This window comes from Acipenser ruthenus, chromosome 1 (genome assembly GCF_902713425.1).
Source record: "Acipenser ruthenus chromosome 1, fAciRut3.2 maternal haplotype, whole genome shotgun sequence".
NCBI lineage: Eukaryota > Metazoa > Chordata > Actinopteri > Acipenseriformes > Acipenseridae > Acipenser > Acipenser ruthenus.
In genome coordinates, this window is record NC_081189.1 from 3,672,095 (window position 1) to 3,695,983 (window position 23,889).

General features: G+C 40.1%; 1 protein-coding gene across 3 annotated transcripts; it reads right to left on the minus strand.

Moving 5' to 3' along the window:
- Window positions 1-2,294: 2,294 nt before the first annotated feature.
- LOC131738578 (acetyl-coenzyme A thioesterase-like) lies at window positions 2,295-18,786 on the minus strand. Of its 3 annotated transcripts, none has more exons than XM_059032653.1 (15): window positions 17,856-18,786; window positions 15,789-15,858; window positions 12,278-12,338; window positions 11,699-11,800; window positions 10,968-11,106; window positions 9,885-10,035; window positions 9,193-9,312; window positions 8,257-8,410; window positions 7,812-7,867; window positions 7,655-7,718; window positions 7,065-7,148; window positions 4,866-4,999; window positions 4,291-4,419; window positions 3,437-3,563; window positions 2,295-2,594 (listed from the first exon to the last, which is right to left on the minus strand). In XM_059032653.1, the coding sequence occupies exons 1-15, from the start codon at window positions 18,079-18,081 to the stop codon at window positions 2,448-2,450; spliced, it is 1,764 nt and encodes a 587-aa protein (XP_058888636.1). In that variant the 5' UTR covers window positions 18,082-18,786; the 3' UTR covers window positions 2,295-2,447. The 3 variants fall into 3 exon arrangements, with proteins under 3 accessions (XP_058888636.1, XP_058888631.1, XP_058888634.1); XM_059032648.1 differs by having other exon boundaries at window positions 9,885-10,041; window positions 17,856-18,784; XM_059032651.1 differs by having other exon boundaries at window positions 8,257-8,407; window positions 9,885-10,041; window positions 17,856-18,774.
- Window positions 18,787-23,889: the final 5,103 nt, after the last annotated feature.

Below are 23,889 nucleotides of genomic sequence, written 5' to 3' on the forward strand. Positions count from 1 at the left end.
CACGTATGATTTTTTCTTTTTATAGAATAGCAATAATACGTTGTCGTTGGGGTTAGAGAAACACACAGCTGATCCGTTGATGGTGTATTAGCATTCAGCTTGTGAGCTAAAGGGGGGAGATTGTAAAGGTTATACAATGTATACCAATGTCAGTAATTGAAGCTTGTCCAGGAAAAAAATAACTTGTATCCCAGTATGAAATGTTAATCAAGTTGTTTTTTATTTATTTTTCTGAGACACCTCTCTGTTATGGAAGAATACACAATCTCATCAATTGTGGCTTTTTTCAAATGTATATTAGAATGTATGAGTGAGTCCTTTATTCTAGTGAATTACCTGAATTTAGTGAATAAAAGTTGTAATTTCAATATATATGTGTTCACAGTTAGTAAACCTGACCACACATTGCTGCATCCTCCAAGAACACTTACAAAGTGTTTAAAATGAATTATCTTTGGAGACTGCAGGGCAACAACTCATCTCAGCACCTTTTTGCTACGTAACCTTATTTTCTTTAGATGCTTCAAGTAAGCTAGAGAACCGGAACTATCAGGATTCAGAAGTTATTTAACCAAAGGTATGTCTTGGCCATTCAACGTGTGAAGCTTGAATTTATCATAATCAGAAGAGTGCAGTTAAAACTGTTCACCTCAAAAAGTAAAACCTTTCTTTATGCTTTTAGTCCTGATTTGCACCTATTGATATAATGTAAGCGAGGCAGCTTCAATTTTAAGGCCAGTCTGCAGCCCCAAACACGTCAAACCTCTAGAAATGACCCTTTTAATACAACCAACATGCTGTAAACTATCAACCATTTAAAAAACGTGAAGCATCATCTGCATAATAATGTGTAACTGACTTCACTTTAATCCATTCATTATATTGTGAAAATCGGCAGTTCATTTTCATATTTGTTTAGGATAATGCTCCGTATTAAACTGTACACATTAAACAAATCTTGCAACAGCAGAAGAGTAATGGGGTGCTGCTTGTCACGTTCTTTTCTAAAACCACATACTGAGCACAGCTCTGAGCCATAAAACTGGTGTGCCAGCAACATGGCACGCTGATTTTTCAAGCATGTTGATTATGCAATATAAACAGGTACAGTTGAATCTTGCATACATTCTCACCAGTAAATACAATAAAGATTTTATTTTCAAATCTTGCTTTCATGATCCATTTTGAAGGTCTATGTACACTAAATCCAAAGTTTGCCCCACATAGGCTTCTGTATGCATGGGAGCAATTCATCAGCTCCTGCACCAAAAATAAAAAGCAAAATAACGTGTATGATGACTCAATTAATGTCCTTAATAACTGACACACAGACACAACGTTTTTGTAACAAATGTAATGTTATTTACAATGCAGCCACATAACTAATTAACATACAATGTGTTGCTGCTCTACATAATGTTTGGAAGATGATTATACATGTACACTTTTTACACAGATTTTATGGTGCCCTCTGACAATGTGCATTTTGGTTATATATTACATGGTTTCTCAAGCTAAGCTGTGCCGTATTATACAGTGAAAACCTCTTGGTGTGGTCATGTGTGGATGCCTTCCATTTGACCAAACAGAACAGGTTTTGTTGGTTTAACAGCAGAGGAATGCACTTTTCTTTTTAATTACAATATGCGGTTGATTCTATTAACCGGTTTTCACTGTGTATATGCTGTGGAATTCCTGTATTAAAGGTACTGAGTAAAATGGTTTCATCAGGTAAATGGTCCGAATAGTCCCAGAGACTGATAGAGGGGTCCAAATATCAAGTTGGTCTGAATATTGTGCTCAACGTAAAAATATAAAACTGGAATAATGCTTGCTTGCCATTTGATAAGAGTAAAGTGTTGTCAGTTTTCATTTGCTTGCATTGGGCCAGGTCGGTCAGTTGAGAATGATGATAATGAGTTGTTTGCGAAGCAGGTCGTTCAGCATTTCCTTCCTGGTTGGCATACGTGTGCAAGATAAATGAAAAAGGTGTTCATTTCAGGCTGTTAACAACTAACGTACCAGCATCTTAATTATTACTGTACATTCTCACCGCACTTCGTCAGAAAATCAAGTAACTGTATACAGTATTACCTGACTATTAACAAGCAATCTGAACAGAATTTATAACTTGTTACTAAGCTACTTATAAACAGCTAATTAAGTATTAAAAACATGACTGGTAATTAAAATAAGTTGTTATTTGGGCTTCATTCCAAAACATCTCAGATGGAACTGCCCTTGATGTTTCCTGACAGCAGGGAGCAGGAGGGGGGTTTATATACATATATATACATGTTCTTGCACAGGTGGGAATTATAAGAACTGCTTATACACTGAAGAAAACATTACCACAGACATACGTAATATATGGTACAAAAACACACTTCAAGTTTGATCTACGGTAGGGGACAATTTGTGCTGAGTATTTTCACAAAAATCTGTAATCAAAATGCACAAATCTTTTGATCCGTAACATTTTCCAAAAACTCAATACATGACGATGCGGTTTCTTCCATGGATTTTGACCATCCAGCCAGGTTTCCAGCGATGTATGGCAAGACTCCAGATGTCACTTGATTGTAGTAAGATACCTGTTAGTAAGAAAACATTTGAGTTCTATGGTGTCAAAACACAAATCCACTTTATCACAGTAAATACTCATGGCACTGCTTTCAAGAAGAGCAGCAGCTAAATTACAACACAAACTCTACAACCAAAACAATCTTCCCTTCCCAATGAAACCCTCATGAGCAAACCCTTATAGAAATGATGCCTTGTAAAGATTTTCAAACCGGGAGTGATACTAGGTGCTCTTGGTAAGTCCCTGGACTGTGAAGCCAGTTCAGACTGGCTTATCCCAATGAGCCTGCACAGAACAATTAAAATGGGACAGAAATGAATGATAAGAAAGAGGGTAAAGCGGCAAGTGTTTCCTCCTAGGACAAGGACTGGGAGCCAGTTAGCAGAGCTGCACAGTTAGTGAACACGTGCTGGCAGGGGGCAGACCTTACATGTATAATCGAAACACAGTTAGCTTGGGCTCAGATGGGACTATTGCAAATTACTGGTCCTGCTTAATAAATCATGCCCTCTAATAGAGTGTGTGTGTGCATATTAGTGTGTGTTAATTCTTAACTAAAACTCTAAAATATATTCAAGTAATAAGCCACATTTACATCTGCACCACGAAACCAGTCTGCAAAACTTGCATCTCTTTCAAATATCAAACTGGGAATCTGCAATCCAATCTGAAACCGATCCGGATCTGGTGGAAATGAGCTGGATTTCAAATCGCTTTCATGTCAGTTCCAGTGGCAAATGGAAACGTGGCATGTATTACCAAACACGATGCCCATTTCCAGTGATGCTGGATTGCACAAAGAAGAAACTACAAAAACCAGGCCAGTTTATTACCTGAAATAGAGAAGCTTACCTTACAGGTGGCGCTGCTGGCATCGCTAATCAAGAACCCTGCGCACAGGACTTCACTTCTCGTGTAATCTGGATCGGGAGGCACAGAAGCCACAGTCACAGACCTCAGTGCTACGATATAGGAATCCCTTCACAAAAAAGAGAGAGGCAGAAATGTTTTATAAAGACATTCTCAAGAGAGTTTTAACATAATGAAGGTCAGGCTGTGTTGAGAAAGGAAACACTGATGTAACGTAGTCGTATTTATGGGTATATCATCTACATTTTTTTAAAATTTCTTTCCTGTTTAATATCCTGCTGTGGGTGTTCTCTGTCATTCCCTATTGTTTCTGATTCTGAATTTTTGATGTGATGTGGTTTGAAAAATGAATTCACTAGGGGTGTGCAGCTGTAATTCCAGTCACCTGCGAGTTACTGATTTTGGGGGTCATAATTTCAGTTGCACACCAGTGGTAATTTCTAAAAAAAAAAAGCATAGCACTTTAGAAATTCTAATGTTTTATAACATGGCAAGCATACAGGGAGCAATCCCATTTTCAAACGTGTGTTCCAACCTGTGTAACTATGTCGCCATACAAGTGCACCTTGGGACTTTTAGAACCATTTTGCCTTATTCGCTAGGCAACCAATCCACCTTAGCAGGGGTAGATGCCAGTTAAAAATGAAGACAAGCTCAACATGATAGATCTCTTGTCTTTTTGATTTCATGATTGCATCATTTTGTTTTGGAAAATAGAAATCAGGTGGAATATTCTGCCATCACAGTGGATGATTAAGGTGTTTGTCGATGGGTTCTTTGCACTCATGTAACGCTGCACTGCTAGTTAGCGGGGAAGGTAACTGTTAAATACGAACCCCTCTTTGCACGGCTGTCTTCTGGACATCAGCACCACAAAGTCTCTGGGCTTGTCTTTGTTGACTGCCGGACATGTAATGTGATAGAGTTTATCATCCTCGTTTACCACCTGCACTTCTTCACAGCTCCTGCAAGCAAAACTCATGCTGATTATTTCAGTGGGGGACCTGGGGTTTGAAATCTGCAGTCTAAAGATTCAGCCAAAGCACAAAACAGGAGGGGCAAGCCAGTCTGCTAAGGGAGTCTCTATAATAAAGACCTTCTATTTCCCAGGGAACACGAATCATTGGAAATGCTGCTCAGAGATTGGAGAAGCATGGAAAATAAAGTACAGCCTATTACACGTACAGCTAGATTACACCACGTGCTCTGTTAGCAATAATCTTGGACTTCCTAATGTTACTTTAGGATCAGTTAAAGGGCTGATGACCCAAAGTTTTTACATATCCATTGCGCTCAATCACTCAAGCCCCATATCATAGTACTGTGCTGTGAGGGTGTTTAAATCCTATAGAGAGAGTCAATAGAGATGCACAGTCAAACAGGCGGAAACGTCTTCTATCTCTGCACTCACGAGTAGTGTCTGTCCCAGGAGGGTCTGAGACTGAGGTCCGAAAGCAGAAAGAAAGCCTGAAGGGACGACACCCTCACGTGCATCTCCACCTGCACTGACAACGTGTCCAGCTCTTCATTCATGTAAACACGAATCTGCAAACAAAACAGAAACCTGTTCACATTGAGACATGCGTACAGCTCCTGACAGCTCTTCAAGTGCAGGGACGTGAACTAACAACTTGGGCAGTTACATGTCTATGAAGCTTTATTAAATTAATCCAAATAGATTTTCATTTTACAAAACCAGAGCCAAACAACTAAGCAATGTAATCAATGTTTTCTTTAGCACTCTCAATCTGTTTGTTTCTCATTTGGTAACAGTAACATTATTTTTGTGTTGTTGACTGGAAGAAACGCTTTTAAAATACGGCCCTAATTCTGAGTAATTCCTCAAAGATATAGCTGTAACCTGTAACCTGCTGCCGGAGGCAAGAGGTGAACACTTCCAAGCCATTATATCCTTCTGACCACCAGGGGTCACTAATGCACCATGCAAAGAGCATTTGCAGTGTGATAGCAGAATATTAGGCTCCTACTGTATAGGTTTGCAAAGAAGTAGAGCCAGACTCCATAGATTAGAATATTGGATTTGAACATTCATTTGAATGTTGATGTAAACATAACTATAAAGCAGTGCTGCCACCTAGCTGATACAAGCAAGTTCATAATATACTGAATGTATCAAGTGGGATAAGTAATGCCTTTGAATTAACAAATATTTCAAAATAAAATATGCATAAACAGGGCATAAACATATTACTGTTTGTTTTTGTGCCTAAAATAGCAAAATACATGAGTTATGTGACGAGTCAGGTTCTTCAGTGAAAGGTCTTGAAACCAGATAATACCAGACGATGACGTTCCGGTTTCTATCACTTACGGTGATCACTTTAATTTAGTTAGCTGGATGTTGAATCACATTTACGACCTGCCTCATAGGTGCAAATCTCAAATAAGGACCACTGGGGCCTTAAAGGGTTAGATAGCTCACTGCAGGTCTTTCTGATTTGCTATAAGCGAGTGAGGTTATTTTTAGACAATTGTGTTGATAACATTTGAGCGACTAACACATTTCGTTCTATCAGCATTGTAGCATCATGCACCACAGTCTTCATTCATTCATTTAATTCACTATTGAATTCATTCATTTATTGATTGTATTGCATTGTTTTAACTAAGACAAAACCAGCAGTACATGTAAAATGACGTCACTTAACAAGTTCCACGATGTTTCACTGAAGAACCTGAGCTGTCTCAAAATAGATACTGTGCATTCCACTCAAATGTGAGCAGCTCCTCAGAAATAAACACTTGAAAAGTTCAATCCTTCATCACAACTAAAGTGCCATTTGTATTTTTTAATACACATCCAGCTGTCTGAAAAACAAGTGCAGTGCAGTATGTGTACTGTGTATATTAGAAGCCCCTTATAAAAGCTGATTTTTTTTGTTTTGTTGTACACAGTCATTTTGTACTTGCTTTACCCACTATGCATTTATCATAGTTTACCCCGGTTTGTCATGTGTTTTTTTTAAATTTGCTTTACTATACCTCACTGTGCTTTACAATGCTTCCCTGTGCTTTACCATACCTCACTGTGCTTTACAATGCTTCCCTATGCTTTACCATACCTCACTGTGCTTTACAACGCTTCCCTATGCTTTACCATACCTCACTGTGCTTTACAATGCTTCCCTATGCTTTACCATACCTCACTGTGCTTTACAATGCTTCCCTATGCTTTACCGTACCTCTCTGTGCTTTACAATGCTTCTCTATGCTTTACCATACCTCTCTGTGCTTTTCAATGCTTCCCTATGCTTTACCATACCTCACTGTGCTTTACAATGCTTCCCTATGCTTTACCATACCTCTCTGTGCTTTACAATGCTTCTCTATGCTTTACCATACCTCTCTGTGCTTTTCAATGCTTCCCTATGTTTTCCTATACCTCTCTGTGCTTTACAATGCTTCCCTATGCTTCGCCTTGCCTTCACTGTGCTTTATTACACTTTGTTATGCTTTTCCTGTGAGGGACTCTTATAAGTGGTTTCACACATGTTTCTGTCATTAGCACTGATCGTGGCATAGAGCAGCACGATACATTCCACAGGCTGGACCAGCCCAGCACACTCCAGGCACCAATCTGACCTCTTACCTTCGGCTGGGAGCTGTTTACTTCCCATCCATGCTTGCCTGCCAAAACTGTGAGGGCAGCTACATTGTTGTAGCTCAGATACACCTGGCATGGGCACAAAACAGAGAAAGTCAATGTCAGGGTAATCAATTAAACATGATGCAATTAGTTTAATGCAGCTCCGGTATATGTTAAAGTCTAGTATTCAATGCAATGTGTTTGGATTCCATTGCTGTTTTTTCAAGCAGAAGCTCCAAACCACTTTAATAAATACAGCATTGAAGACAGCTTGTTCCGCTCAAGAGATTACTTGCCGTATACATTAGGTTATTTCCTGTTATCAGTGTGTTTGCTGTTCTAGGGAGGGGTGGTCACAGGAAGTCAGAAAACAAGAGGTATGTTTTATGTGCTAGGGTGACAACAAAGCATCACAGGACAGCACACTTTGAAGAGAGGGACAGCCTGGTGAATTAGGCTCTGTCCTGTAAGGGGTTGGCAGCAACGCCATCATCTCCCGACCCTCTGAAAACCTTTCAGAGCTTCACCTTGTGTAAAGGTTTATTGAACCTCACATCCAGGTAGCGCTACCTTAGGAAAAGACGAAGCTTTACCTGGTTACTCTTGTCCCAGGGAACAGAGAGTGGCCCTTCCTCTTTGGAAGAGAGGATATGCTTTCTGAAACAGAATAGGAAGACATACCAATTTACCTTTAATTTGATTTGCCAAGAAAAAGTTTAGTTCACGCTCTTAAGATTAATAATGCAATACCTGGCCAGTCGAATCCGCTTTCGGACAATCGCTGCCAGGTATCGTCTCTGTCCATCCTTCACGATAAAAGAAAACAACACCGTTATGATTATACTGGTTAGGCTGGCTCCCCTTTCTCTTCCATTTCCTCTGCTTTACTACACTTTGATATACTGATACTTCTACCATAATATACTGCAGCAAGGGTCATAAGGGACCATATACATATTCTGAAAGAAACAGAGTGGTTAGACCCAAGTTAATAGAAAGGGGAGGTCATATAACAACGTGGTGGACATTCAACAGACAGTTGTTCCAGAATGGCCGTATCTATATTTGTTGGAAAGCTTAATCACTGAATAACCTTCTGCGTTTCCCCCTTTCTATGTGTTCCAATTAGTGCTTCCGTGGAGAAAGACAGAAAAACATCAAAGTATCGGGGTTAAGAAATCCAAACCCAGCTTACCTTTGATGTGTATTTAACACTGGGGAATGTCTGCGTGTGGGCCTTGTCACTGGAGGCATTATAAATTAAAAAAGCACTGTTTATGTGCCGGGCCTTCCCTTGAGTCCACTCCTCACAGTCATAGGCTTCAACACGTACTCCCACCTCCAAACTGCTGGGTGGATGAAACAGCAGATTAATAAATATCACTGCATAGCGACAGGACAGGCATGTGACACGATGGATTCAGCTCAGCTGATCACGGGGTATATGGAGGCTGTACGACTGTCTCTATGTATGTCACGCTTACATTTCTACATATATCGAAAGAAACCCTGAAGCAATTATGATTAAACTTGAAAAGGAAAATCCTTTAGCAAAGGTTATTCAGTCTGGGGGTGTGTAGGGGGCATTCTGTGATATGTGATATGTTGTAACAATTGTAAGTCACCCTGGATAAGGGCGTCTGCTAAGAAATAAATAATAATAATAAATAATTCTGTTTGTCCGTCTGTCTCTCTGTTCATATGTCACACTACATTTTTCATATATATCTTGAGCAGTGCTTATTCAATTGTGATGAAGCCAGGTCTGGACATATTTTAGCACAAGCTGCTGAGAGCATCAGAATCTGGGGTATATACGAAGGCATCTGTCCCTCTGTCGTTTTTGAAATGCAAATGGTGCTAATGACAATTTGGAGTAAATGGCTTTGAGAAGCTAGCCATCTGTGTTCTAGTATACATTGCTGTCTGTGCCGATTGTAGCTGGGAGACGTCTGTAGACCAGTGGTACTCAATTCTGTCCCTCGAGATGAGGTCCAGTCCAGGTTTTTACTCCAACTCCTAAAACAGTTAATTGAACAATGAATTAATTTAGGACCTATTTGGAATAAAGACAAGGACTGAATGGATCTCGAGGGCCAGAATTGAGCACCACTGCTGAACAGTACAGTACCTTTTCTGAAATGTGTTGTTGACTATGGCTTTGAACACCAGCCGGTCTCCAACGCTGGAGGGTCCTCTGAATTTAAACATGTCAACAGACTTCAGTGTTGGGTAAGTACCATAAAGTCGACTGTGAAAGAAACAACGCAACAGTTAGAGTACACCGAAAAGGATCAAACCAAACATTCTCAGAAATATTCATGTGAAACACGCAACTATAACAGAGTAAGGCTATTCAATATATACATTAGTGTTGTACAAATGGATACACATTCATATTCTTGCTGGAGTGCTTTCTAAATTGGGGTGCTTTTTGTTATGGGTTACCGCAAGGGTTACTAGCATTCCAAATGTGTCGAAGTTTTAAACAATTAAACATTTTTGTATAACCTTTAAAACACGGCCCTATCCCCAATTCATTCTAATTGTGAGCATTTTTAAATGTAGCATTACACTACCGGTGATTCAGGTTTCGATGTGCAGCATTTGTATTGAGATTTGGGGGACTGAACTGCTACACAAAATATTCAACAACTATTAATTGTAATGAACTCTTTCTAGTAGCTTCTGTTCCAACTCTGACATTACTGACTAATAAAAACACAGCCTTATTAACTGCAACTGTGTCTGTGTGAAATAGGGGAAAAAGAGCCTGAGCTCAAATTGCATTTATAAATAGCTCCACCAGGATGACACAAATACCTTGCTGCAACAGTGGCTGCGTTCTCCATCCAGGCCATAATTTGCCCACCAAAAGTGTTGCCATGGTGATTGGCATGCGGTGGCAGCACGAGCTCAATGCTCTGCACTCGAGTTCTCTCTGTTGATATCTGGGAGCTCTCTTTTCCATTAGCTACTCCTACCAGGGCGCACACACAGAAAAGAAAGGAACAGCCATTCTGTGAAAATCCCTTTGTTTATGTGTCATTTATCCTGCACGGCTCATTCTGGGCTGATGCACAATTTATGGTGGGGTTTCAAATACAGTATTTCAGGCCCCTGTAGTCAAGAGTAAGGAGCACAATCATATTTTTAGCCTGGTGAAAACCATGTTTAACAAACACGAAAGCTGTTGTCTGCATTTACTGACTCTTATGAAAGCAAGCAGATGAGCTCAAGAACTAGATAGCAGTTCTCTCTTCCTCTGAGAATGAAATACCCAACTTACTCTGCTCACATGTTTAAGTATAGACTACAACATCAACCACCAGTATCTGACTTGTGTTGTTTTTATTGCCTCAAACTGACAGCCCCTTGATTCAGGAAAAGCACAACTGCACCTAGATCTATTTGTGTTTATTGTAGAGCTGCTGTGCTATTTGAGTTCACAGTCTCTTGAAGTGGTTGTAGTTAACACAATGCATCCATACATCCTAAGTGTAATGATGCACTTCCACGTCTCAGTTTGCTTGTCTTGCCTTCCAGGAAGTCTGTTACTATTGCACTTCCTCCTACAGTAGAGCACCTCCTATATAGGGAATTGCAGAACACATGGATGGAAGTATTGTCACAACCATTCTAAAAGAACACAGCTTAGTAACTTAATAGTGGAGGATTAGATTCAATCAAAAAATATAGCATTGTTTTATGTTTTTTGGTGCTATTTAATAATACAGTACATATCTCTGATTTAATTCTGTTACAGAACAAGTAAATAGCCAAGAGATTTTATTGAATCTCCCCTGAGAAGTAAAAGCAGTCCATTTACAATATGATTTTTCATATGATCTTCAGTGTTGAAAAATGTAAGTAGTAGGCTTAAATAAAAATAATAAAACCACTCGCCTTTGAGCAGGTGGCTGTCTTGCATTAATTTGGTAAAGGCATCTTCATTGTATAGTCTCAGCCTCCTCCTCTCTGACGCCAGCGCGTATTCCAGGTGATCTTCTGCAGTAGTGAGACAATCTACTGGCTTCAAACGGATCTTGAAAAGTGGACGAAACCACAAGCTTACACTTTAAATCCCAGTGAAAGATGCTTATCAATTTAGTACTGTTTTCTTTACAAGATTAAAGACGGGTACCTTAAATGACTTAATTGAACCAATGTAACCTCTTTTCAGGCCTTAATAATTTATTAATCATTGAATGACCTGTAAAACCTGTCAACATGGCTTTGTGAACAACCGGATTTGTGAATATTAGGCTTGGAAAGGATAATGGAGCATTTGAAATACAGCACTGTCCTGTTTATAATGGGGATCTCGGCTTTAAGACTGAAGGAGCTGCTCCCTGTGAGGAATGACAGTTCTTGATAAACACGTTCTAATTGGCCTCAGAACCCCCAACAAAAGCATCAACAGAACCAAATATAACATTAAAATAATGCCCTGGCAGTTTTGGACCCCTTTGTAAACAAGGCCTTGGTCTCAATGGTTAAATCTCCTGGTTAAATAAATGAATAAATACAAATACTTCCTTGAATCTTTTGTTGCTTTGGTAACGGGTTGTTGTCGCTGTTTGCTCTTTGCTGTTCCCCCCCATCATTAATTAGGTGCCTTTAACTAGAAGTCGTACCTTTTGGGTTCCAACTGGTTTGGCTACGAATGTGGAATAGGCCACACAGACTCTCTTCAGAACCCCGGTAAGGACGTCTTGCACCACAACTCGTATTCCCACCTGAACACAAACACAGCAGTAAGAGGAATCACATTTACAATGAGAATCACAAGAGGACATATCTAACAGGTTCATTTAATACAGTACAGTAGGTAAAAGACATCAGCGTCCAGCATTCTTTTCAAGGGTGTTGTATATGAACATGTAATAAGCACAGTGCTAGTTTAGAAAGCCTTGGCAACGGGGGTCTAGTGCTGTACTTAACTAGTTACTGTACATTTTCTTTGCTGATGTGAAATCCTCAAGGAAGTACAAGTATAACAGGTTAGCTGAAATCAAAGACTGGACACTGAGAGCTTTCTTTAACTTGGAGTGGTACCAGATATCATTTTTAAAATGAAACACGTTTGCCATAGAATGTGCTTCTTTCAAAACTGCGCACGTGAGACCTACTCGAAAGGACGTGCACGACATGCGTGGTTTCATTGGCTAAAACCCCTGAAAAAAGTGATTGTTCGTACAGGACTCTTGATTTACCTCCATGCTCGTATTGAAAGCTCTGTTCACTTTAGCTTTGATGTTGATAATCTGTCCAACCCTACGAATGAGAAAGTGATAAAAACAACGTTTTACTCCAGCGTGCTTGCATTTTACACATCAGTTTGGAATATGCAGGTTTTCAAAGACAGCCCTATAGTTGAAAAGCCGCTGCTGTGTTTACCATGCTTACTAACTCTTCCAGGGAAATTGTTTCTGATATATATCTAAGCATTGCCCATCGCACTGAAGCACACTGTTGAAACATTCTGCACAGAAGCATGTGCAGCACTGAAAATCCTCCCCACCTCATTTCCACACAATCAGCCTTAAATCTTTTCAGACGGACTTACAGAACAGGCATAATGGGATATTGGACGGGCACGAGATTAAATATTAGGGAAGTGGCATCCCTTAGTTAAGGATCATGTTGGAATGAGATCTGTGTCAAAGCAAGGATTTTACAGTGATAATAACTGTTCTTGTTAGTGTGAGCAATCTGATCACGGGCCTCCCCTTTTAATGGGAGGTGATTGTTTGTACAACTCAATAAAGCTGGTAAAAAAAAAAAAAATACAATGCAGCAAGTTCAAATGAATAGCGTAGTATTTTCAAAGGAGTATAATAAACAAGGTAAGGACCAGATGATAAATGGGCAGGGCCTGTGATAATGGAGCTAATAAAATGTACTTAAAGCCTTGGTTATCTCTACTATTTTTAGATTTGATACCTCACTGTACCTGCTATACTGTTGTTTGTATTAGCATAGAGTTCTTAAAGGAAGCTTTATATTACACGTTGTATCTGTTTATTATGCCATGATATGTGTCTTTTTTATGATTTGTTGCTATCTCTGCATCGTAGTACATTTGGCACTTTTAATGCAGACGTCAGTATATTTTACCAGTGGGGCTATGCAAGGCCCAACTGCAAAAGCAAGGATAAAAATGAATACTAGGGCTGTGCATCTGTAATTTATTCTCCCCTGAAACAATGAGTTTCTCAGAGATTGTTATCAAACTCACTGTTTTGGGGGAGAAGAATATACTGGTGGTCTAGTGATCATTTTTATACCGCTGCCCCGCCATTACAGAAACTCCACCCTGCTCAGGCTTGCCAAGGTTTTGATAGCAGTGCAGCACAGTGCCAACTGCAGATTCTTTATGGCTGATGAATGAAGATATTCTGTCACTATCACAGATCAGCCAGTTTGTCAGAAGTTGTTGGGTAAGCTGGCCGATGACAGCGCTGTATAGAGGTGCTTTATACTTAAAGTGACCAGATGTCCTGTTTTGGACGAGACAGTCCCACTTTTGGAACACTGGTTCCAGTGTCCCCAGAACCTTTCTTGGGACGCTCATCGTAACAGAATATTGTATTTTCATGCAGGCTGCTGTGTTGCTACCATATCTAACTTATTACAGTACAATGACACTTGATGTGACTAAAGGGAAGGTTGAATGGCCAGTAGCATTAAAAGGCGGATGTACAGCGCTGTGCAAATCTGGAGAATTACTGAACAGTCAACATTCATATTTGCAACCAATCACAGAGAATTGGAGGTGGGTTTATCCACTGACTGTTGCTAAAACGAACTGGTGGCTATCCTGGTATGAATCATCACTCTCGCTGCCTGAAGAGGCTAGACTACTGTAGTCTAACAATAACGGTTCATACATGTACCGTTGTATTGTGTTGGAATTATTCTCTTCATCCATGACATTTGTATATCTGCGTGCAAGCGGCTATGCTTCGTGTGTAGCTATAGGCGACAATTGAGGAAATCAACGCTGTCATGTCACATCACCATGCCATGCTTACAACGCAGTGCACTTTTTTTCCTTCAGCAAAAGAGGCAATTGTCAGGGCTCGAATTACTGGGGGGCTGGGGGTGGGGTCGATGCCTTTAAGTTTCTCCCAATAGTTTTATTTCCAAATGTCCTTTTCAACATGTTTTAAGCCGACAGGTATCACTTAAACAGAAAGGAACTTGTTAAACACGTGTTAATTATATGATGACATTTCCTGCCTTGTCTATGTAGTTAACTCAGTACCAATCAAATGAGAAAGAGTCTCCTGACAATCTGAAATCTCTGTGCATTTTACACAGGCTAATGTTTATGCTTATATTCAGAAAGATTAAATAGTATTCATTTCGTAAGTAAAGAAGTGACAACATTTCATTTGAGCGGAAAAGGAATATGATTTAATCTTATTACACCTTGATCCATGTCTCAACCTATACTGTTGAAAAAATAAACTCCAGCCAAGATCAGCAAAGAAATTAGCCTTCGTAAAATGCGTAGTTATCTAATTCAGATTGTCAGAAGACGCTTTCTCCTGATCATTGATTGGTACCGAAAAATGGAATAGGCAGGAAATTTCATCATGTGATTATCATAGAAAGAAGACAAGTGTTGAATTGACAACAGAACTGGCAGAAGGCACAGGTGTAGTTGTCCATCAAATCAACAGTACGAAGGTCACTCTTGAAATCAGGACTCAAAGGATGTGTTGCGTTCTCTGTTAAGAAAGGGGAACAAGACTAAAAGGCTAAAATATGCACAAGAACACAGAAATTGGACTATGGAACAATTGTCAAAGGTGCTTTGGACTGTTGATGGATTGACGACGACACCTGTGCCTTCTGCCAATCCTGTTGTCAATTCAACGCTTGTCTTCTTTCTATTCCTTAAGGATATTATCTTCAAGTATTGCTCATCCTTGTTAGACAGATTTTTGGGTCTTCCAGTCCTGGGTTTCTCAATTACAGGTGATGTTTCTCTGTACTTGTTGATTATGCTTCGGATACCACACCTTGAAAATCGAGTGATGCGAGCTATTTCAATCAATGTTTTCCTTCTTTATGCAAGTCAAGGTTGTTATAATAGTAGAAAACACTAGTGGAGGCTTTGAGAAAATTGTTGATGCTCATAGTGCACCAGAGTAGAAAAATTCAACATGTCTAAGACTTTTAGCAATGTATATATATATATTTATATTTATATTTATTCAGTTTAACTGGGAAAAACCTGAGACAAAAAATAGATACAAAATACATACATACATACATTTTTTAAAAAGTTGTTTAAGTATACAATAGAATTGGTTCAAATATTTATGTTTTTTTAATGGTCAAGAATGTTGAGATTGAACAAAATGCTGATTTTGAAGTGCAAACAAAAACGATCATCCCCTAACACACTCCCTGCTGCCAGTCCTAGGTTGCTGCTTGCAGACCTGCCCTAATACTGGGTGTGGCTAAAGCCCTGCTTCACAAATGAACCTGACACATTCATAGCACATGCAAATCGGCCCTGAGCTGCCCCAAACACAGCCCAGGGTAGCATTACTGCCAGTCCCCTGGCTCTGTAGTACTGTGCAGCTGAGCCAGTCCCCTTGGCTCTGTTAACCCTTCACCCCCAGGTTACAGTACGCAGCAGAATACCATCACCAAACCTCCCCGGCAGACTGTGAAGCTGCTGTGCTTTAGTGCTGAAATACATTGTACCTCACAGTCTCTTCAAACTGGATATCGTCTATTGACGCGGTAACACAGGGCAGCCCAGCATGCTTCTCCGCTGAAATAAAACAGAATAGAATAATAAATCATATCTGTATCTCAGAAATAAATATAACATGCATGTTGAGATCAAATAAACATATTATGTCCACAATCTATCTCTTAAATATATCTAGCTACATCAGAGATATATCTTACTGGAGTGAAATGTAATGATACCCTTCGACCTGTGACCTAGCCTGGCTGCTGTACTGTGGTCATGTGACTTTGATTTCTGGACGATAGAATTTTTTTTTCCCTTCTGCCATATTTCAGAAACTTCAATAAACTTCTTCCACTTTATAACCTTTTCATCGTGTTTGCAAATCATTCAATCAGCAGTGCTGGCCCCCTTTCCTCATGCCTTCCTTCACCATGTTTTTGTTAAAAAAACACCCATATTTAATTTTTTATGGATGTGAATGACTGGCCTTTTTTAATCTTTTAGAGCTACCCATTCCACTATCTTTCAACATCCCCTCTCTTTGCAAACTTTGTTCTCTCCTAAAAGCCTGTTTCTAAGAACAGTCGTGTTATCTAATTATGTATCACTTTAAATGGAGCAGCAAAATGCCTTAGATAACGGTAAAAAGTACAGTTCTGAGGACAAAGGGCACACGTGTGAATGATTTACACAGTCACACGTGGAAAGACATGCTCATGACAACCTGAGAAGAACTCCCAGATGCTTGTTTGTGGGGAACGAAGCTTGTTGCTGGGACTGGTGCAGAGGAACAAGAGAAGTGGGTGGTGCTCTGTAATTGGAGTGTTAGCTCAGTTCATGACATGGTGAGACTGCACCAGAAAAACACGCTCCTGCATGACAGGCTGCTGGCGTTAGGTACTGTACTGTATCATACAGTAGCAAGGTGAATACAAACAGCTGCTGATGCTGTCTTTAAAAATGTGAATTTAATTTAGAGTGCCCAGTTAGTTATTTACCCCCAATTTGAATGCCATCTCACTGATGTAACCCACGTATCATCAGTGGGCATCCTGAGCTCCTACTGTATAGCCAATTGCCTCTTTTCACCTGGCGACTGAAGCCAACCACTGATCCCTATAGGGCACAGTTCATAGTTGGACCTGGTTCCTGACTAGTACAGTTCTGTGTTTGCGATACCCCTGACAGTTTTCCCTCCTTGGCCCTGAGAATGACAAATGCCAATGCAGCACCCCCTGTGGGCTCCCTACCAAGAATGGCAACTAGGATCAATCAATGACATCCTTTATTTCACCAGTGTGAACAGGGGAGAGGAAATGGATATGTGGCAATAGGACTGATGAACTGATTATTGTAAGGGGGTCAATAATGCCCCTGTTATCTTTCACGTATTTATTTGTCACTTGTATGTTTTTTTTAATTATAATTTTACACTTTTATTTGATTAGTGCACATTTGATCTATTATTGAATAACACACTTGTAATTGATTTATCACTTTTTAGTAGCTACTCCATTACATTCACCTTTTATGTCTTCCTTTTAAGTCCCTGACTGTAAAAACCTAGTGAAACTTCTCCACTGTAGCTCACATAAGACTGAAATGATATACTGTTCATATTTAACATATGCATTGCTCTCCATATGCAATGACTGTGCACTTCCATTGGGCATTTGAAACTACAGGAAACTAGTGACTTTTAACATTAGTCAAACTGACAGAGAAAACAAACTTTAGAATATAATATTAAAGCATTAGTTAAACATACACAGATTACTTCCTTATGGCCTAAATTAGCAGGTGAATAGATTTTATTTATATCAGCAGAAAGAATCATAATTAAGCAAGGGTACATGGTACTAATTGTGTAATAAAACACAAACATACATGATTTAAAGGTAAACGTATTGAGTGATTTAAAGGCACTTTAACTTATACATTTGAATGTTATGTGTGTCTGTTTCACCAGTCATTATTTAGCTATTAGCAGCTAATTATAGAGCTAGCTGTTTAGCTGGCTTAGCCTCTGCAGCTGTGTACACAGAAGGCCCATCGTCGCGTGCTTACCGTACCTGCCAGGCACGCAATGATGTCGATCCACTTCAGGAGCTGCCCAGCGCTCAGCCCGCCCTTGTGGTTAGCGTGGCAGGGTAGAACAGACTGGCACATCTCCACCTCTGGCATCATGTTAAAGGATTTACCCTCTTCTGTTCCACTCGAGTCCCCTGCGGTCCCGTTGAGATGCCCTTCGTTCACAATATCCACGGTTCCATTGAGAACAGAGGAGTCGGGGTTCATGCTTGTCCTGTCTCTGAGCTCTCTGCAGTGTCGGTATGCCGGCTTATCTTTATTGTTGCCGTGCACAGGGGTCAATAAACTATCCCTCTGGAAAGATGGCTCCTGTTCAGAACATTAACAGGCACTAGATCATATATCATAACCTCCAGACTCAGCAATGTGAGCCGAGTGCGTGAGCTCTGGCTGTGTGCTCCTCTTGTTACTGCACAAGTACAGGTTCCTGTGCCTTTGCAATGTCTCTCTGATCAACCGGGATCAATAGTACAGAGACAAGGGTAGCTGCTGAAGGACTGAGATATTCTCCTGGCTTCTTAAGGTTGCTGTGTTCTGAATGTGTCTATTGCTGCAGTGCTATAAGGCATTTTGGTCGTTGATTGCATGACAGGTAAAGGTCATTTCTTTCCTATATTCCAATGCCAAGCTGCAGCAGTATTTTTGCACATGCTTCTGTTGCCTTGACTCCTTCCCTATTTGCGTATGACCTCCAGTGTTAGGAAGAATTAAATTGTGTCTCTTAAACAGCAAGGGTGATGAGGATTTTCATAGGGGATATTTATAAGCAGTGCAGCACCTTATAATGTATCTCTGTAGGGAAGCTGTGAGGCTTTTCACCTCAGGAATATTCTCCAATTTCATCTATTTTTGTGTTGTCTTTGTGAGTTCTTTGGTATTTCTTGTTTTGAGGGATTTTGTGTAGATTCTTTTTGCATTCTTTTTCTGAAAACTGATGGGGATTGATGGATCCTTCTGTATTATAAATGCATTATTTTGAACATTAAGTTAGCATATTTTGGTTTTCCTAGCATGTATTTGGAATTTCAATTGAACCCCTTTGGCATCCATTTTGAATGCTAAACACATTCTAGAATGATTGCTTTTCTAAGCTTAAGCCCCCCCCCCTCCTCTGCCTGAACAACATGACCAGGTATCCCATTCCATACCCTCATCATGTGTGAAGAAGAGTCTCCTACTCTCTGACTCTATCTCTACTTACAACTGTGTCCACAGTCCTGGTTTCTGTACTGCTCTTAAAGTGATGGTTTGAGTTAACTATGTCAACTTCTTTTAAGATTTTAAACACTTCAAGCATGTTCTTCTTTATTCCAGGCTAAATACAATCAGTTATTCCAGCCTTTCTTCATAGGTCAGCCCTTTAAGTCCTGGGATTAGTCTGGTTGCTCCTCTTTGGAAACAGTATTCCAAGCGTGGTCTCACCAGTGCATTGTACAACCTCATCATAACCTCCTTGGATTTGTACTCTACATTTTTGGCTATGTACCCAATCATTCCATTTGCCTTTGTGCTTGCTTCCCTGCACTGTGTGGCTGCTGACAGCGATGAATCTATTACAACATCAAGGTCTTTCTCTTGGTGCGTCTGTTCTAATTCTGTCCCCCATTTGGTGTTTGGATTTTACATTTTTGTGACGTGTAACACTTTATATTTGTTGACATTGGATTTCATTTGCCACATTTCTGCCCAGCTCTGTATGCGATCTAAATCCTTTCGGATTTCTCCTTCCAGTATCTTGTCCCAGTCTATGTTGCACAGGCTCTGTCTCATTCCTTCAAAGCTGGCCTTGTGGAAATTGTAGACCAGCAATTAAGATTTTGCTATTTTACATTTCCAGTAAACTTGAAATGTGATCATGTTGTGGTCGCTGGTTTTGAGTGGTTCCATGATTTCGATGTTGTTCTGCCTCTGTCTGTGAGGTCCTGGTAATATTACAGAGAAGACACACATGGAGGTTCTGCTTTTGATCTTACCACCTAGCTCTATGAATGGATCTTGCAAATCCTTTGGGCTGTCCTTTCGTGCATCATGGCTGACGATGACCAGGTTCTGCCTGGCTCGGGCCAGTAGCTTGTCAACCTGCAATGTGATGTCGTTGACCCTGGCACCTGGGAGGCAACAGAGTGTTGTCTACATGATGGTAACAGAGAACCTTCAGAAACCAGGACTGTGCTAGTGTCTTTCTTAGCTGCAATTACTATAGACAGTGTAAGTCAGAACTGATATTGGTAGTTTTTAAAACAACATTAGAAATCTGCCTTTCTCAACATGATGAGACAGCTAAACAAAAAAGGAGGTGCAAAACTACCTAAAAGTTAAGACTTGTAAGCAGAGATTTCTTTAACTGTTACAGTTCTTCATCCTCAGAGAACGGATGTATTATAAATATGTATAATTTTTTTAAATTAAATATATGTTTGCTATAACATGTGTTTCTTTCAAAAGTGCAAACTGGAGACATACCTGGTGAATGGAGGTGCACAGCAGGATTTAGGGAATTTTTTTGTTAGATACAACTGAAATTACAACAGCAACAAAGAGTAAGAGGATTCATTTTCAATCTCAGGGACTAGTCTATTAAATGCACGTGCAAGAAGTGGAAAACAGAACATAGAGGGCACTCTGTGTTTGCAAATCAAAGGTACACAGGTCAAAGACACACGTGGAATGTACAGAACAGCACACTGTTTACCTTTTAACGGCTGGGTGGGCAATGTGTTCAGGGTGAAAGAGCAGCATTTACTTGCACCTCCTCAACCTCAACCTCAAGCATTGAAGAGGGTAGGGGGGGGGGGGGGAGGCTGGTTTCAAAGCCATTACAGCTTGCAGTTGCCTCAGCCCCTTCCCTTTGAAAAGGTGCAGAGCTGCAGGGACTGATGGAATCGTTTATTTTTTCATTAGTTATGTCTTGAGCTTCATTCTCCAGCCTGCCCCTTGCCCGGTTCGTAGATAGTCCTGCGAGTGCAGCTGCTGACAGGAGAGATGTTCCACTCCTATTCTTCCTCATTGTCGTAGCCATTTGCTGCCAAACAACTCCTTGCTGTTAGCAGTCCCCTACGCAGCAGTACGGCCGAAACGTTTTTGAGACAAGACTATTACCCGTAGATTTACTTGCTTCCCCTGAATCGACTTTCTTTGCTTTGCCTAAATGTGCGAGGGGATCGTACTGTGGTGATCACTGCATATTTCTGAAGTGTGCTGTTCAACTGATATGTCAGACTACATATTAATGCAGAGATGCAGCCAAGGGGCTTGGACAGAAAATTAGAAACAGCTGCATTAATACTGTCAGTACAGGATATGCGAGTAATCAAATCAATCAGTTCTTCATGTGCTCTGAATAATAGAATAGAAAAAACGTTAAGATTAAAACCTGATGCAGTGTGCATTATAATAAACAACACATGGGCTGCAGAATTAGTAGAAAGTACATCTTGTAATTCACTGTTGCACATCTGGCATATATATATATATATATATATATATATATATATATATATATATATATATATATATATATATATATATATATATATATATACAGTGCCTTACAAAAGTATTCAGACCCCTGACCAATTCTCTCATATTACTGAATTACAAATGGTACATTGAAATTTCGTTCTGTTTGATATTTTATTTATAAACACTGAAACTCAAAATCAATTATTGTAAGGTGACATTGGTTTTATGTTGGAAAATATTTTTAAGAAAAATAAATTTCTGAAATATCTTGCTTGCATAAGTATTCAACCCCCACACAATAATATTTGGTAGAGCCACCTTTCGCTGCAATAACAGCTTTAAGTCTTTTGGGGTAAGTATGTACCAGCTTTGCACACAGTGTCGGAGTGATTTTGGCCCATTCTTCTTGGCAGATTTGCTCCAGGTTGTTCAGGTTGGTTGGACAACGCTTGTGGACCGCAATTTTCAAAAAGTGCCACAAATTCTCAATGGGATTGATATCAGGACTTTGACTGGGCCACTGTAGGACATTCACCTTTTTGTCCTTGAGCCACTCCAATGTTGCTTTGGCCTTGTGCTTGGGATCATTGTCCTGCTGAAAGGTGAATTTCCTCCCAAGCTTCAGTTTTTTAGCGGACTGAAGCAGGTTCTCTGTATTTTGCTCCATCCATTCTTCCTTCAATTTTAACAAGATGCCCAGTCCCTGCTGATGAGAAGCATCCCCACAGCATGATGCTGCCACCACCATACTTCACTGTAGGGATGGTGTGTCTTGAGGCGTGGGCAGTGTTAGGTTTGCACCACACATAGTGCTTTGAGTTTTGGCCAAAAAGCTCTTAGTCTCATCTGACCACAAAACCTTTTCCCACATCGCAGCTGGGTCACTCTCATGCTTTCTGGCAAACTCCAGACGTGCTTTCAGATGGTACTTTTTGAGTAACGGCTTCTTTCTTGCCACCCTCCCATACAGGCCAGTGTTATGCAGAGCTCTTGATATGGTTGACTGGTGCACCATTACTCCACTCCCAGCCACTGAACTCTGTAGCTCCTTCAAAGTGATTGTTGGCCTCTCTGTGGCTTCTCTCACAAGTCTCCTTCTTGTTTGAGCGCTGAGTTTTGAGGGACAGCCTTTTCTTGGCAGTGCCTGGGTGGTGTGATGCAGCTTCCACTTCATGATTATTGATCCAACTGTGCTCACTGGGATATACAAACACTTGGATATTATTTTGTACCCTTTCCCTAATCTATGCATTTGTATTACTTTATCTCTAACTTCTGTAGAATGCTCTTTGGTCTTCATTTTCCTTCAGATTCACAGCCTGACCAATGATCCTTCAACAGTGGGGTTTTTATCCAGAAAATGTGACAGCAACTTAAATGGTTCACAGGTGGAGGCCAATGGTAACGTAATTGTGTCCTCGTTAGGGCAATTTCTTTCATCGGTGTAAACTGGGAGCTTTCACAGCACAGGGGTTGAATACTTATGCAAGCAAGATATTTCAGTTTTTTATTTTTCTTAAAAATATTTCCCAACATAAAACCAATGTCACCTTACAATAATTGATTCTGAGTTTCAGTGTTTTAAAATAAAATATCAAACAGAACGAAATTTCAATGTACCATTTGTAATTCAGTAATATGAGAGAATTGGTCAGGGGTCTGAATACTTTTGCAAGGCACTGTATATACACACACACACACACACACACACACAGTATATCTTTGTTTTTGACATTTATTAAATGGTTGGAATTTAGGCACAGGGTTCAAGGTCCCCTTTGAACAGGGATACCTGTATCCTAAAAGAGGATTTGATCAAATGTGATGGTTAAAATTCTTAGTTTTGGGCATTGTGATCACATACCTAGTCATATTAACACTGAGTTCAGGAGCACATTCTCTGAAGAGAACACTCTGTTTGCAAGCCTTATCGTGAGAGAAGTACACTTGCACTTCCTAGGACAGTTCATCTTTGGGGTCAATGGGGTCAAAGCATGTCAGTCATTACAGGAAGCAGCTGGATGGTTCGAAACAGGAATACCAGGTGAAATAAACAAGATAGGGCAAGTATAACAGACCCAGGCATGCACCTGGAGAGATTTTGTAACTGAATGTGGTACCAGATACAATTTAAAAAACAATAGTGAAAATGACAAGTTTCTTTTAACACGTTTCTTTCAAGGCTGCAATCGTGAGACCTACAAAGCTAATGGAAGTGTAGATCTAGAGCCACGGAATCACAGTAGTCTGCCTCATACTGACCTGGGGAATATGAGCAGGTGCATCCAAAAGAAAAACAGCTTCTGTATATATGCCTCTATCATGACAAACCGATACATTCAGCATTTAACCTATTCCCATTTAGAAAACTGCTTCTGCAAAAAACATGACCCTCAAGTCATTTACAGCTCTAGGTGTACAACAGATAAAGCGACAAATCATTTCTGTGGGCTACTCTTCATGGCTGACAAAAGTCACATTCTAGACCTGATTCGTTGGTTAAGTCACTCACAAATAAATGTTGACCTGCCAACAGGTCAGGAACATTGCCTG

Coding starts and splice junctions, on each gene's coding strand:
- LOC131738578 (XM_059032648.1), bottom strand. CDS start 18,081: ATGAACCCCGACTCCTCTGTTCTCAATGGAACCGTGGATATTGTGAAC. Junction 11,107..11,698: donor AACCAGTTGGAACCCAAAAG/GTACGACTTCTA, acceptor CCACTTTTCAAG/ATCCGTTTGAAGCCAGTAGA. Junction 5,000..7,064: donor TAAACAGCTCCCAGCCGAAG/GTAAGAGGTCAG, acceptor TTTTGTTTGCAG/ATTCGTGTTTACATGAATGA.